The sequence below is a fragment of the Pelodiscus sinensis genome, chromosome 30 (genome assembly GCF_049634645.1).
Source record: "Pelodiscus sinensis isolate JC-2024 chromosome 30, ASM4963464v1, whole genome shotgun sequence".
NCBI lineage: Eukaryota > Metazoa > Chordata > Testudines > Trionychidae > Pelodiscus > Pelodiscus sinensis.
The window spans coordinates 6,540,158-6,556,031 of NC_134740.1; the positions used below are offsets into that span (position 1 = coordinate 6,540,158).

At 58.2% G+C, this 15,874-nt stretch overlaps 2 protein-coding genes and 1 gene segment (V, D, J or C); 1 reads left to right on the forward strand and 2 right to left on the reverse strand.

The window, feature by feature from the left end:
* Positions 1-15,874, forward strand: part of LOC142821246 (uncharacterized) — a 161,449-nt gene that overhangs the window by 103,640 nt on the left and 41,935 nt on the right. The gene's annotated exons all lie outside the window — the stretch shown is intronic.
* LOC142821245 (Ig heavy chain V region 3-like) lies at positions 1,080-1,827 on the reverse strand. The segment is given in 2 exon segments: positions 1,080-1,561; positions 1,653-1,827. Coding segments are annotated over 2 exon segments (528 nt in total).
* On the reverse strand, positions 10,350-11,491 carry LOC142821376 (olfactory receptor 10D3-like). The gene has a single exon (XM_075912279.1). The coding sequence runs from the start codon at positions 11,460-11,462 to the stop codon at positions 10,500-10,502; it is 963 nt and encodes a 320-aa protein (XP_075768394.1). The 5' UTR covers positions 11,463-11,491; the 3' UTR covers positions 10,350-10,499.

Here is a 15,874-nt window from a genome sequence, read left to right on the forward strand (position 1 = left end):
TCTCGATGAGCCGCGAACCAGCGCCTTGGCTGGGGTCGATTGCAAACGGCCTTGCTGGGCTGCAGCCGCCGGGGGGGGGGGGGGGGTCTGTCCCGGGGGAAGGGCCGAGGGCGCTGCCAGGTTAGTGACCGCTGCTGCCTCTTGTTCCCAGACCTGCTGACAGTGTGAAATCAGCGAGAGGGGAGCGAGACAGGGAACCGATTCCTCGCCACTAGGGGTCGCTGTTGTCCGAAAGCGGAAAGGTCCCCGCTCTGCTGCGAGCGGCGAAGGGAGCGACCTTCCCTCCCCCTTCTCGGAGCCGAGGCCGCCTCTCCGATTGGAATCTCACAGAACCCCCGTCGGCTCCTCAGTCCGCCGCAGGGAGCACGAGCCTCGAGTTCACCTTGAGCAAGTGTCGGTTCACACTGACAAGCTGCTGACACTGATGGAATAGAATAATATGATGAATTAATAGCTGTGTGCTGAGGGAAGAAATACTTGGCCAGATTTCCAGCCGGTACAAACCAGGGCAGTTTAGTCCGAGCCCGTGGAATTGTGCGTATTTCTGCAGGCTGGGAATCTCGGCCATTGTGCGTAGCGCGGTAACTAGCTCTGGCCCCTCAGTGCGGGGCCATGTGTGTTACCCGCAGGTTACTCCTGTAGCATTTTGAAGCCACAGGATGAGATCAGGCCTCCGTGATCCCAGCGGCCACTGACACCCCTAAGGCAATGAAGGCCGCTGTCCTTGGGATGCGCATGCTCAGAACCCATCAGACACCAACGGGAAGGGGGTGTCCGAATTCTCTGCGAGACTTGCAATGTGCCACGGCAGGCGGGTGCCAGACACACGAGTGTGCGGAACGTAGCTGCGAAACAAGGACACTGCTGGTTAGTGCGTGAAACGTGCTGAGTAGGCAGCAGCTCTGGTGCTAGGCTAGCTTTTCATCTCCGTTCCCCGGGCGCTAAGGGAGTGATGGGAAAGTGTTTGCGCTCCAGGCATGGCTCCCACACCCGGCTGCTGAAGGAAGCTCAGAGCGGAGTTGTTTGCATGTCGCTCGGTGCTTAGAACAGAGATTTAGCTCCTTGAAAAACTGATGGAACTAGCACAGGAAAGAGTTAATCCGTGACGTCAGAACCTTCCAGCCTGATGGGCCTTCGCTCCCTTGTGCTCCATTCACGACTGTTTGGCGCGTGTCTCTGCTGCCCCCGTGCGGCAGACGCGGGAAGTTCCGCAGCTCTGGTTTTTGTACGAGCAGCCGCAGGGTTGGTGTCACTGTGTCTCTCGCACAGTAATAGCGGGCGGTGTCCTCGGGCTTCAGCCCGGTCATTTGCAGGTGCAGCAGGTTGTTGGGGTTGTCCCTGGAGATGGTGAATCGGCCTTTCACTGCATCAGCATAGCTGGGACCCGACGCATCATAGTAAATAAACGCGACCCACTCCAACCCCTTTCCGGGAGCCTGCCGGACCCAGTTCATGTTGTAGCTGCTGAAGGTGAAGCCGGAGGCTTTGCAGGAGAGGCGCAGAGAGTCTCCGGGCTTCTTCACATCCCCTCCGGACTCCACCAGCTCCTGGGACCGGGCACCTGCGAATAAAGACCGGTTATAAATATTGGTATCAACACAAGGGAGTTTAATATTCTCGCACTCCTACCGTTATTCCAAAGAAGAAAATACCTTCGAAAGCCGCTAAAGCCAAAATTCCAATTAGCCAAAACTTCATTGTCCCTGGTGCTGTATTGTTTGGTCACTGCACAGACCCAGGCAGCTGCTAATTGTCTGTGCGGGTGCAGCCTGGGCAGAGGGAGGAACAGATTTAAGCAGGACACTCAGTCCCTCATTTGCATACTCCGCCTTATAAGAGACACGCACTTTCCTCCTGCCAGCGATATGACTGACTCGCTGTACGGTTCCAGGAGTAGGAGTCAGACCTCTTCAGCCTGGGTGTGTGTACAGCGCCTGACATAAGGTTCAGGGATCCTCCTGACACGTCTGTATTTTTAAGGCCCTTGTCAGCAGACAGGAGCAACCTGGCTAGGTTGATTTAGTTGGGATTGGTCCTTCCTAGAGCAGGGGGCTGGACTTGATGGCCTTCTGAGGTCTCTTCCAGCTCTATGGTTCTATGATTCTATGGTAGATATTGGAGCTTCTGACAGGGGATCCTGACTGGTTTGACCAAGAGGCTATCAAGTGCGGGCGCTTCAGCTGCCCCTCCCCACACTGCTGCACATTTCCTGCCCTTTTCCTTGGAGCTACCTCCCCCTGGGGAGTCTCCTGGGTGCCATGCAGATGACAGGGGAGGGAGAGGAGGGGTTGCTGATGTCAGGGTGCCCCCTCCCACGCTCTAGTCTACCTCCACAGAATGGAAGGGGGGCACAATAGGGTTTGGGATGGAGTGTGTTGGCTGCTTTTGAGAGTGATGCTGAGCCAGGTCAGGGGTGAGCCTGCTTTAGCCCCACTGCCCCACCACCCTGGAGCCAACTGAGGTAAACAGTGTCCAGCTGGAGCCAACTCCAAACACCTGCCCCAGTCATGAATCTCCTCCTGCACCCCAAACCCCTGGCCCAGCCTTGAGACCCCTGGACCCAAGCCCCCTTACAGATTTTGTACCCTGAACCCCCTCCTGCACCCAAACTCCCTGCCTGAGGCTTAGCTCAGAGCCCCTCTCAAATTCTAAATCCCTTAGTCCAAGACTAGATCTTGTGCCACAGCCCTGTGCTCCTGCCTGGTGAAAAGAAGGGAGGATGGGAGGAGAGAGGGAGGATGGAGTGAGCAAAGAGAAGGGGCACACAGGAGGCGGAGCAGAGGTATTTGGGTTTGAGGTAGATCCTGCATTTAAGTTCAAAAAGTGATCTTGGGCTTAAAAAGTTTGGAGACCTCTAGATTTAGGGGCATGAACCCTACAGCGAATACGCTTCCTCCTACAGGGACTTCTCAGGTGAGAAAGGAAGAAAGAAAATCCCTTTTAGTTGTGGGGCCTGGTCTGGAGATGACATCCTGGAAACCCCTCACAGCCGAGGTGGTGGGCACTTGGCTGTGAGGCACAACATCTCCCTGGCAGTCCCTTCTCTGAATGTGGTGGGGAGAGAGGCCGGGCACTAAATATGAGGCTGTAAGTTCCATGGGGAGCCCGGCGTTCTAAGAAGGCGCCTCAGCCCTTTGTGTGACTCGAATCCCCAGCGCTCTCCAGGGCACCGACACAGCCAGGGCTGCCATCCACAACATGGGGCTGGGTCTGCTGCCCTCAGTCTGAGCTGTATGTGGATCTGCTGCCCTCTTGTCTGACCACCGGCAGGTTTTGTGTCACTGTGCATCTCTCGCACAGGTAGGCTATGTCTACACTGGCAGCTTGTTGCTCAGCAAGGCCATTTTTGTGCAAGAATTAGCAGAGCGCCTACACTGCCCTCCCTCTGTTGGGCAAGAAGATTTACAATATGGCGTGGTGTGACGGCGCGTAGGGGGTCCCCCATCTCCTGCACCCTGAAATGGCACAAACAGACTGAACCAGCTGGTGGAATAGAGGAAGTTTATTGCCTCTCCAAGATACAGCACAGCACAGATGGAATCTGGTCACAGAGCTGGGCTAGGATGCCTCAGGCCCCCTTGAGATGGGGGAGACCGGGCCCCTAAACTCCAGCCCCTTTCCATAGGCTGTCTCCTCCATGCTTCCAGCCAGCCACTAACTAACTCTCTTCCAGCCCTGCCCCCCAGCCAGGGCAGCATTCCACCTTCCTTTGTTCCTCTCCATGGGGGGTGTCTGGCCATACTGGTTTGCATAGTGACTCATCCTCTTCTGCTGGGTCGTGGTACCCACGGCAGCCAGTGGGGGTTACCCCAGAGCCAGCAGCATAGAAACCAGCCAGATACCCCCACTACGTCACAGTTCTCCCCCCTCTGAGAGCGAACTGAGCAGGGTCACTCCGCTCGTGACCTAGGGAAGTTTGGGTCCCCTGAGTGGGAACCCGCCCTGGGGACATGGGTGCTCCCCTTGACTCGGGCCGGCCGTGGAGAGGCCCCACATGAGCTGGCTTCCCTCTGTCCACTCGCCGCCCCGCTCCAGGGCTACTGGCACAGGCCTGTCCTCGGGGGTCACACCCACCCTTCCGCTGGCCTTGATCTCTGGCCAGGGTCTCTCGGGCCGGGGCCATGAACCTAGCGAGCCTTCTCTGGACAGCCAGGGCGGCTCCCACACCCGACGCTCCATCCAGGGAGGCCTTCCCCTCCCATAACTCTCTCAGCAAGCCCAGAGGGTCCTCTATCTGGGGTAGAGACCCCCAAGCCGCTTTCCTACTCTCTTGGGCCTGCCCGCCCCTCTGGCAGGAGTCACAGGACTGGCAGTACCGCTGCATGGCTGTAAAGATTCCCGGCCAATAGAAGTGCTGGAGCAGCCTCAGCCGGGTGCTCCGGATCCCCCGGTGGCCCCCAACGGGGACGTCGTGGGCCAAATACAGCAGCTTGAGGCGATACTTTTGGGGGACGACCAGCTGCCGCTGGAACCCCCATGCCCTCACCTTCCTGGGGGGAATCCATTCCCGGAACAGGATCCATGCTCCCGCAGGAATCTCTCCTGGCCACCTCCCCCCGCGGCTGAGCTGCACGGAGGCCAGCCTGGTCCCTCAGCCTCTGCAAGGAGGGGTCTGCCTGCACCTCAGCCTGGAATTCAGCTGCTGAGGCAGGGATTGGGACCTGTTCCCCACCTTTACCTAGGTCCAGAGTCCCAGCCTGGCTGGACCCCGTGTCCACTGGGATGGGACCCTGAGGACGCTGCCAGGAGTCCTTCCCTGGACCCACGTTGTCAGCCACCCGCTGGCTCTGGGTGGTGACTAGAGCCTGCTGGGATTCATGGGACCAATCCTCTAGGTCATTCCCCATCAACACCTCAGTGGGCAAGTGCGGGTGCACCCCCACTTCCTCGAGGCCCTCCTTGGCCCCCCATTTCAGATGCATCCGGGCTACAGGCACCTTAAACGGGGACCCATCTATGCCCTTCAGGGTCAGCTGTGTGTGGGTAGTATCCGGTCTGTGGCCACTATGTCAGATCGGGCCAGAGTCACCTCCGCCCCCGTGTCCCAGAAGCCCGTCACCTTCCTACCATCCACCTCCAGGGGTATGAAGCACTCGCTCCACAGGGGCTGTCCTGCCCCCACCCGGTACATGGAGAAATCCGCCTCCTGAGGATCAGACCTCCCAAGGGAGGTGCACTGAGCATCCTTCCCCTGTCTCTGAGCTGAGGTTTGCCTGCCAGCCCCTGCCTCTGGGGCAGCCTGCCCTTCCTTCCGCCCCAGCCAGTTAACCCTGGAAAGTCCCCGGTCCTGGGACCTGGTGCACTGAGCCCTCTTGTGGCATTTTTGCCCACAGCGCTGGCAAGTTAGGCTTTGGGCTGTCTCTGTCCAGGCCCTGGCTGGTTCTCTAGGGCACAGGCGACCTGTTCCTTGGTCTCGCCCCGTAGTTGACTCCCTCCGTCGCTCAGCCGAGATCCGGTCTCTGCGCGGTTCCCTTTCTCTCCAGGACTCCCGTTCACACCCGGACCGGCTCTCCGTGAACTCATCCGCCAGCCTCCCGGCCTCCTGGGGGTTCTCTGGTCTCCAGTCCTTGAGCCACAGCCTCAGTTTGGGTGGGCATGCTTCATAGAACTGCTCCATCAGGACCAGCTTGAGCAGCTCCTCTGTGGTCTGGGCTCCGACTCCAGAAACCCACTTGCAGCCGTATTGCGACAGGCGGGAGGCTGGATCCACATAGGTCTCCCGGGGCCCTTTCTGTACCCCCCGGAGCTTCTTCCTGTACCTCTCGGGGGTCAGCCCGAACTTGTGCAGCAGGGCCTCCTTGACTCGGTTGTAATCCCCTGGCTGTAGGTCCTCCAGCTGACTGAGCACTCCGGCCGCCTCCTGGCTCAGTGCAGGGATGAGCTCGTGCAGCCAGTCAGCTGGGGGAACTAGTTGCAGTCCACAGGCCCTCTCAAAGGCACTGAGGAACCCGTCTATGTCACCCACGTCCTTCAATTGGGCCACCACGAGCCTCTCCAAGCATCTGGCAGTCCCGGGACCCTGGGGCCCATCCGCACTTGGCGCAGCCGGTGCCCCGCTGGTTCTCCGCTCTGCCATGGCCAACTCATGCTGTCGCTACCTCTCTCGGTCCTGGCGGTCCCTTTCTCAATCTTGGCGCTCCTTCTCTCGGTCCTGGCGGTCCCTCTCTTGGTCCTCTGCTTCCAATTCCTTTATCCGCAGCTGGATCTCCAGCCTCTGTAGCTCCGCTGGGCTGGCACCTGCCCTAGATGGGCTTCGGCTTGCAGGCCTCCCGAGAGACGCCGTCTCCTCTCTCCGGTGGGTTCCAGCGCTCCTCCCCCTCTCTGAGCCTGACACACTCTCAGGGGGCGTCTGGCTGCTTCCCCTGGGGACAAGATCCTGGCCCTGTGGCTGGTCATTATCTTCCAGCTGGGCAATCAGCTGGGCCTTGGTTGCTTTCTGCGCAGGCAAACCCCTCTCTCTGCACAGCCCCACCAGCTCTGCCTTCAAGAGTTGGGCGTAGGCCATCTGCCCACAGGTCCCCTCGGTGCAGACTCACCAGTCTAGTGCTGCAGCGCCCCACGATTCCCAGGAACCGCTTCGCTCTGTCTCCAGCACGCCTGGCTCCAGGGCTCTTGCTTCTACTGCGCCTTGTCGCTGGCCGCTGGAAGCTCCATCCACGGGGTGCAGTGCATCCCACTTCTAACACCAGTGTGACGGCACGTTGGGGTCCCCCGTCTCCTGCACCCTGAAATGGCACAAACAGACTGCACCAGCCGGTGGAATAGAGGAAGTTTATTGCCTCTCCAGGATACAGCACAGCACAGATGGAATCTGGTCACAGAGCTGGGCTAGGATGCCTCAGGCCCCCTTGAGATGGGGGAGACTGGGCCCCTAAACTCCAGCCCCTTTCCCTAGGCTGTCTCCTCCATGCTCCCAGACAGCCAGCCACTAACTAACTCTCTTCCAGCCCTGCCCCCCAGCCAGGGCAGCATTCCCCCTTCCTTTGTTCCTCTCCATGGGGGGTGTCTGGCCATACTGGTTTGCATAGTGACTCATCCTGTTTTGCTGGGTCGTGGTACCCACGGCAGCCAGTGGGGCCACCCCAGAGCCAGCAGCATAGAAACCAGCCAGGTACCCCCACTACGTCACACGTGGTAAGAGGGCTTCTTGCCCAGGAGCTATACTCTTTTCTAACAGGTGTAAGCTCTCTTGTGGATGCCCTGTAGGGCTATGACTACACTGCAGAGTTCTTGCTCACCAACATGTGCACACTGCGCACTGTACATCTTCTTGCGGAGGAGCAAGTGGGCAGTGTGGATGCCCTGCGGATTATTGTGCAAGAACAGCCGTTCTTGTGCATGAAGCCGCAAATGTACACAGCTGTGTGTCGCACAGTAATAGCGGGGATGTCCTCGGGCTTCAGGCCGGTGAGTTGTAGGTACAGCAGGTTGCTGGAATTGTCCTTGGAGATGGTGACTTGGCCTGTCAGGGAGTCTGCATAGTCCCTGGTGTTCCCATCCGTGCTAACAGAGGAAACACATCCCTGGCGCATCTTCCCTACAGGTGGGTCAGCAGAGGAACAACGCGAGTTGCCAGCGTCGCTGTTATTTATTCATAAACGTACCGCTCACACCAGTAACTCACTGCGCTTCCCCGAGTGGGCGAAGCGTCAACATGCCGCGTCCTACAGAAAGGGAAACTGAGGCTCAGTGACTTGCCGGAGTTCACTCGGTGGCCGGACTCTCTGTCCAGCCTCTTCAGCTCCCATTGGCCACCTCTGCAGAGGTTACAAGGAGCGAATTCTCCCTTCCCGCAATTCCAGAGTCACCCTGGAGATATCAGGCCCCGCCCCTCAGCCCTTTATGACGTCACTCAGCTCCGCAGGCCATTACAGCGGTCCCCAGGCCAAGGTTCTAGGAGAGGGCGGGGCCATTGGAATCTCTCCGGGAGGGGCTGGTGCGCAGGGCGAGGCAGAGCCGGGTGGGGGAGGAGGAGAGGCAGGAAAGAGACAGAAAGCGGCTCCCACGCGATAAGATACAGCCCCAAACTCCCCCCTCCCCCCGCCTTCAATGACACCCCCCCCCCATCCCCCGCATCAGGCACCAGCTCATTGCAAAGTATCCGGGGCCCCATTGCGAGCAATCCCGCTTTAGCTTCCCCTGGGTGACAGAGAGTCTGATGCGCCCTGTTCCCCTGCCAAAGGCTCCCCAAGGCCAGGGAGAAGGGGGTGTCACGCTCCCTCGGACCACGGGATGCTCCTCAGGGACATGAGGTCAACTCATTGCTCCCGTCGATCCCCGCATCCTCAGGATCCCACCGCGCAGGAATGGGAACGGGCCCGGCCGATGCTGCCCCCTAAGGCCGAGTGTAAAGCAGAGCGCGCGAGCGTGTCTCACCACGGGCGGGCCCTGAACCCGGGGAGAGAGGTGCCGGTTTAAATCTCTCGCTCTGCCCGGCCAGGCTGCCCACGTGTGCACATCGAGGGGACGCTCCAGCGCCCAGTCTGTGGCGGGGACGGGGACGGGGACGGGGACGGGGGGGGCGAGCGCGCTTCCCCGGGACACCCGCTCTGCGAAAGAGACCAGCCTGCACCGAGACTGAGCAATGAGAAGTCGCTTGTTCACCAGGGTTAGCCCCCGCTGCCCTTACGTTTACCAACCGGTGGGAGCGACCCTGCCCATTCCGGGGGAGTTGGAGCGAAGTATGCGGGTGTGGGGGCAACTTGGAGGGCCACATGCAGGGCGGCATTTGACTGTTCCTGCCCTGCAGACACTGTTCTAATCCAGACACTGCTGGAACAGAGCGATGTTCCTCTGGGAGTCCAAGGCTCATCCCAGGCTCGTGTGTGGCCCGATTCGCGTTAACACAATCTCTGTCACCTCATCTCTCTGGGGCCGGGCAATGCGGGGTCCCCTTTTCAGATGGCTGCTCGGCAGCTAAACCTTGGGGATGCCCCAACGGGTAGAGGAGCAGGGGGATGATGAAGATGAGGAGGAAGATTCACAGGGATTCCACAGACGCGGAGCTGCCTTTGGCGGGGTGTTAACGCCCTTCCTTCCTTCCTTCTCCTCTCTGCTCCGATCCCTTCCTCCCTCCTCTCTCTGTTCCTGATTTGGAAGCACGTGTCCGGAGCCCCCTGGCCCCAGGCTCCATTGCGCAGCGCTCCCTCCAAATATGCAGAACCTGAGCCAATGCCAATGGAAGCCACTTAAATATCCCCTCTGACTTCACTGGGATTTGGGTCAGAATGGTCCAACCCCCCTAGCTCGGGGAATGTGGGGGCGGGAAATGTGGGGTCCTATTTGTGAGGGCAGGGGACTGGACTTAAGGACCTCTCGAGGTCCCTTCCAGTTCTAGCGTCCTAGGATTCTATGACGCTGTTTTTATTTGTTTTTCACTATTATTATCATGAGTATTATGGCAGGGCCTATTGTGTGGAACTCTGATCTGGCTGCGTTTATGCAACACCCCGCACAGGCACACAGAGATAGTCGCTGCTTCTATGTGATACACCGGATAGCTGAGAATGACAAAGGATGTAATGATCCATGTATAACAAATGGGGAAACTGAGGCATAAAACAATGTAGTGACACACACAAGGGCAAGCAGAGATTCCTCTACACAGCCTGTACTGGAACCCAGATTTTCTGTGTTCCAAGCCTTTGTCTTAGTCACAACATAACGTTTTACAAATAATTCCCACGGGCTATTCAAATGTAGTTGTGTCGAACTGACAGCTTTCTGGTAATAAACACAGAAAGCACCAGCTGCCCCTGCTTTTGCTTCTAGGCCCACCCAGTGCCCAGAACTTGGAGATCAATGGTGGTTTCCCATTGCGCATCAGAAGCTGCCTTGATTTTAAAATCGTTGTGACCTCCCATTCCCGGGTTGCTTTTCCCAGGCGCCAAAGTCTGGGCCTGTGGCTCTTTGGAAGCTGCCTCTCGGGTCAGTGCAAAGACACCATCAGGAAGACTCTGGCTGCCCCCCTCAGTGCACGAGTGTAGACTTAGCTGAAGAGTTCCCAGGACAAAGCTAGGGCCACACAGCTCCAGTGATCCTGGGACGCACAAAGGAAGATTTCTGAGTAGGAGAGAGGTGGTTTGACCTCTGGTGCCAGCACCGGTTGAATACTCTGCCCGAGTCTGGCGTGCACAACTCAAGCCAGGGGCTGATTGCTTGGGGAGGACGCACACAGCAGCCATGAGAATCCTGGCAGTGTAAGTCCTGCCTTATAATGATGGATGGACAGATCTGTGCTATGAGGCTGAGACTTTCAGAAACCTCAGCAACGTTTGTGTCTCCAGTTCCGATTCATTCTGATGCAAACTGAGTGCGCCTGTCCCTCGGGCGGCATTGAAAATGTCAGCCTGACAGCGAGGCAGACAGCTCGGGATTGTAGAAGCATTTCTATGGCAGATAGAGCTCCACAGAGATACATTGGGCTGTGTGAGGATGGGTGAAGGGAGAGTCATTGAGGGGCCATGCCGATGTATTTATAGGTGGGTTTTCAAACAGACTCACATGCTACTCCTGCATCTGCTGCACATCAACGTGCAGGTGTCTGACCCCCCTCGCAGTTTTCTCAGAGCCGCTTTCACCTCCTTGTTGCGCAGCGTGTAGATGGCCGGGTTCACCATGGGCGTGATCAAGTTGCCAAAAATGTTCACAGGGGTCACCAGCACTTTGCTCAGCTGTGGCTGAGTGTAGATCAAAGCGCAGGGCCCGAAGAACATGGTCACCACCACCAGATGGGAGGCGCAAGTGGAGGTCGCTTTGCGCCGCCCTTCACCCGCGTTCATCTTCAGGATGCAGAAGACGATCCTGACGTAGGAGGCGAGGATGAGGACGAAGCAGGTCATGGGCACCACCCCAGTGTTGGTGAAGACCACGGTCTCCAAGATGTACGTGTCCCCACAGGCCAGCTTTGCCACAGTGAAGATGTCACAAAAGAAATAGTCTATCACGTTGGACCCACAGTAGGGCAGCGTGAAGGTCAGGCTGGTGACGATGGTGGCGTGGAAGGAGCTGGCGATCCAGCTTCCGGCGGCTAGGAGGGCACACACCTTCCGATTCATGATGAGCAGGTAGCGCAGCGGGTGGCAGATGGCCACGTACCGGTCAAAGGCCATGACGGTGTATAGCAGGCACTCCGTGCTACCCAGGAAGTGAGCAGTGAAGACCTGGGCCATGCACCCGCCCAGCGAGATGACCTTATCCTGGAACCAGAGGCTGGCCAGCAATTTGGGGACGCTGAGGGAAGAGATGCCCATGTCCAGCACGGCGAGGTTGCAGAGGAAGAAGTACATGGGGGTGTGCAGGCGGGGGTCAACGAGGACGGCTGAGAAGATGAGCAGGTTGCCCAGCAGGGTGCAGAGGTAGAAGGCTAAGAAGGTGAAGAAGAGGATGGTCTCGAAGCCCTCAGTGTTGGGGATCCCTAAGAGGATGAAATGAGTCACCTGGGTGCGGTTGTCCAGTCCCATTTAGGCCTCTTTCCTGGGGCAAAGGGAGAGAAATACAGCCAGTGAGTTACCGACCAAAAAGGCCCGTCACCCTCTAGCTACAATATTCCCCGTCCATCCATCCACGGCCTGCAGGACTCGATTTCCTTGACCTTGTAATGCCAGTTGGGGGCAGGGCCTCCCTGTGCAGGCACTGAGCAGGGTGAGAGAACATGCCTGCCATGGATATCGGAGAGTCAAGTGAGACCAGACAAAACGGACCATCCGATTGTATTAGAATCTCTTCTGGCTGCTCTGTGCAAGATTCTTCACCTTTCTCATTGGGCAGTTACAATTTCTCCAGTCATGTTCTCTCTAAGCCTGTTCCCCACAGTATCTTGCAGTGTGTGGCTAACATTTGGGGAGCGGTTTTCTCTCCTTCCCCTTTCTTATCATAGAATCATAGGGCTGGAAGAGACCTCAGGAGGTCATGGAGTCCGGCCCCCTGCCATGAGCAGGACCACTCCCAACTAGTGCCCGAGGCACTTTGAAGTGCATCTTCACAGCACCCTAAACTCAAAATAAGATGCGCAAATCACTTATTTTGAAATGTGGTGCATCAAGGCATCTAGGCAGTGCCAAATTTCGAAATAATGCCCTATTTTGAGACATCCCTTAACCCTTAAAGTTACAGGGAAGCCAAAATTTCAAACTAATAGGTGGCTTGTTAAGACTGGAGTAGCTATTTAGGGATACCTGTGATTCAGGGGTAAAAATCACTTTGTCAAACACGTGGAGTACGGTACAAATAAATGATGGTCACTTAAACACCAGCCTATACTGACCACTCTTCTTATCTACATGCCTCTAGCTTCCATCCATGGCACAGGGCATGATCCATTGTCTACAGCCAAGCCCTAAAGTACAACCGCATCTTCTCCAGTCCAATCCCTTTGACAGAGATAAACACCCACAGGGGCTCCCTACATTCACTGAAGCGGTTTTTACCCACAAATGCTTATTCCCAAATAAATCCGCCAGTCTTTCCGGGGCCACAGGACTTCTCCTTTTTGCAGACACAGACCAACAGAGCTACTTGCTCTCTGGACCCTCTCTGCACAGGGCTGGCCCTAGTGAGAAGCGGAGGGACTGTACAGGGCAAGGTCTAGTGGGTAGAAGCAGAGCGGCTGCGAGGAGTAGGTGCTAATGAGCAAGGGGAGGGGGAGGGAACATGCAAGGCGATGAATGTGGGGAAGACTTGCCCCAGGGCGGAGGAAGATGGGAGTCTTTGGGGGGGGGCTATTTTGAGGTTAGAGGGAGCAGGAAAAGGGGGCAGGCCCAGCGGCTGGATCCAGAGCTGCTGAGAGAGACGCTAACTTGATGTGGTTCCCATCATACACAGCGTTCCCAATTTGGTTCAGCATGTCTCAGCCGCCCCCACCTCCAACAGCGCCCCACCCCCCTCCAGCTTCGCCGTGATCAGCAGGCTGGGCTGCGCAGCCGTGACCACAGAGGGGATTTTTACACTGTAATCGGAGGGGCGATGGTGAAGTCTCTGGGGGCATTTCGCAGGGACATTCCCCACGCGGGAGCCAGGGCTGCAGGGCGGGTTCTGACAGACGGCGAGAGATCAGTGACACAGAGACGCAGCCCAGAGGCAGGCGCTGCACTGATGGGCCAGGGGGCTGGGCGGATCGTTCTCTGCAGGACACCCCTGGCTGACGAGACCGGGGGGCGGCGGGGCCAGGCCAGAGACAGGCAGAGACCGAGGGGCAGCGCAAGCGGATCGGTACCAAAGCAGGCGCCTATCACTGGCTGCAGGGGCAGAGGCGGCTCCAGCTGACCGGGATTCTTCCCTTCTGCCCCGGCCGGGACTCCTGTGGCCCCATCCAGCGTCCTCCCCGGCCCGGCCCAGCGGCTCAGCCAGGGCGCCCGAGACCCACCCGGGAGTCGTAATCTGCTGACAACGTGACTAGAGCAGCCCGCGCTGCTGCCGAGCCCGCAGCTTCCCACCGCTTCCCGCAGCCTCCCGGCTCGCCTGGGTCTTAAATCCCCTTCGGGCCCCGGGAGACCAGCCCTGAATCCCCACCGGGCTCCAGGGTGAGCCCTCGGCAGAGTCACCAATTAACGGAGATTCGGCCTCGTTTTGGAGACGCCCAGAGACTCCCTGGGACAGGTCCTCAGACCGGTAATTACCGGCAGGGCCCTGGAGCCGGCAGGGCCCGATCCCCAGCTGCACTGGGCCCGCATTCTGCTCTCTTCCCCCTGGCCTGACACCTGGGGACTCCGCTGGGTTCACTGTGGCTGTTCCCCCCTCCCCCGCCGCCCCTGCCCTGCACACGGGTGTGAGGCAGGAGAAACGCCACCGGGAAATGAAGCCGCGCGGTGCTTGTTCGACACCCGGCGCTGTTGGAGAGGTTGATGCTCGTCTGGGCTCTGCTGCCCTATGACACATGCCAGAGAATCCCCCCGCGGGGTGAAATAGCAGAGGCTGGGCCGGAGGTGGGGCTGGAGGCCTCTGAGTCCAGCCGCGCTTTCTCCTGAGTCTGTGTCCCGCTGTTCCCCGGCCTCCCTCTCTGAGCGCACAGGGAAGTGTTCGTGCAGCGGGGTGGGGACGGGTGAGGGGGACGCTCCCCGCTGTGCAGACAGAGGCACCATCCGTCCCGTGCGCCACGGCGCAGCCCTTGTGTCAGGACAGCAGAGACGCTGAGTAGAGAGTTGAGCCACTTTGGGCAGGACAGCCGCCCCTCCCCCAACCTTCCGCCAGACCCTGACACGCTTGTTCTGAGCCGACACAGAGCGAGCCAGACCCGCCTTGCAGAGCTTGTGTCTCAGTGACCCGTCGGGGGAAGGGTTCTCCACCCCTCCCCTCTTCACTGGGATGCTCGTCGCTCCGCATCTTCCCGGGCCATGGGCGGGTTCTGTTCCCCTCCCCTTTGCACCGCCAGGATCCAGGAGCAAGGGCCCTTAGCGCGTTATGGCTGATTGGACTCAACCAAAGCAGCTCCCTCCCTAGCCAGGGCAGTGGGGTGGGCACTATGCGCCTGCGCCCTGGGGTTGGCTCCATGGGGGGGATGCCCTGCAATGGACACAAAGCCACAGACACCGCACAGAGGGAGGGGAGCGGGACAGGCCCCTACATTCGGGGTTCCAGCAGTGAGCTCATCCAGCCGTTTGCTGGTGTCCCAGCGCTGTAGGTCTAATAAGGCCCCCAGGGATTCCGCTAATCCGTCTCATTCCCCGACCTTCCCTGCTGGGCACCTCGCCTGGGAGCCGGGATGCGGGGCAGACGTGGTGATTAATCTCTGTCGATGTGTTATCCCCAGTCCTGACCCAGCACCCCAAGGGGTGGAAGGCGCTTTGGGATTAATTAAAACGTTGCCATCGCTAACGAGTCCCCGGCTGGAACTCACCGCGCTGGGTGCCAGGCTCAGACGTGACTCTCGGCTGGCATCAGCTGAGTGTGTGTCATTGCCATGAATGTCAGAGCCGGGCTAAATTGGATGATTCGCTTCATTAATGATAGAGAATGGCAGAGAGAGGGCGCTGATAAAGTGCGCAGGGGAGATCAGAGGGGAGGGGTCCCGAGTGCTTTGGAGCAGAGGGCTGCACTTTAGAACGAACAATGGTCAGAAGTAAAGAGGATGAAAATCAAAAAGGACAAAGGCAAAGTGCGGCCCTTAGGAGGGAACCATCCAGCGCACACAGAAGGGGAAATGTCCCCAAAGCAGGAGCACTGCCCAAGGGGCTCCTAGTGACCCATGAAGCAAATATGGGTCAACAGCCTGTCACTGTTACCAACAAAGCAGATATGACTCTGGGCTGCATGAATAGGAGTGTTGTGAGCAAGACACTTGAACTCATTAATTATTTCGCTCTACTCTGCGCTGATCAGGCCTCCCCTGGAGTGTTGTGTCCAGTTCTGGGGACCACATTTCAGGAACGCTGTTGACAAATTGGAAAAAGACACGGATGATTAAAAGTCTAGAAAACAGGACCTATGACACTGGCCTGGTTCACACAAGCCCCAGAAGTTGCCTTTTCTCCCCATGTCCAGCCCCTCCCCTTTCACCAAGGCAAGGCCAGGCTCTGGTGCCCAACACCAGCCTTTCCTCCCCTGCAGCCAGGGCTACTTCCCCACTCCAGGATCCCCAGAGAGTCTCAATGGAAGTAGCCTCGGATCACGATTCTGGTTTTCAGCTTCTTTGCACAGCACATTCTGTAGCTGTAGGAACGCGGTACCAGAGTAAAGTCTCCCGGAGTCCAGGTGTGCTCTACCCCTTGGACCATCCTTCCTCTCTGCCCTGCAGTGTGCTAAAGTGCACCACAGAGCCCTTAGTGAGTGTGCACCAGCAGCGTCTGCAACAGCGGGAGCAGGCAAATACCCGCCCAAGCCAGATCTTGTCTGTCAGCGTTCACCCTGCTGGGTCCCCACACCGCCATATTTACCTGCA

Bases quoted from the DNA above. Each gene is read 5' to 3' on its own strand.
- LOC142821376 (XM_075912279.1), bottom strand. From the start codon at position 11,462: ATGGGACTGGACAACCGCACCCAGGTGACTCATTTCATCCTCTTAGGG.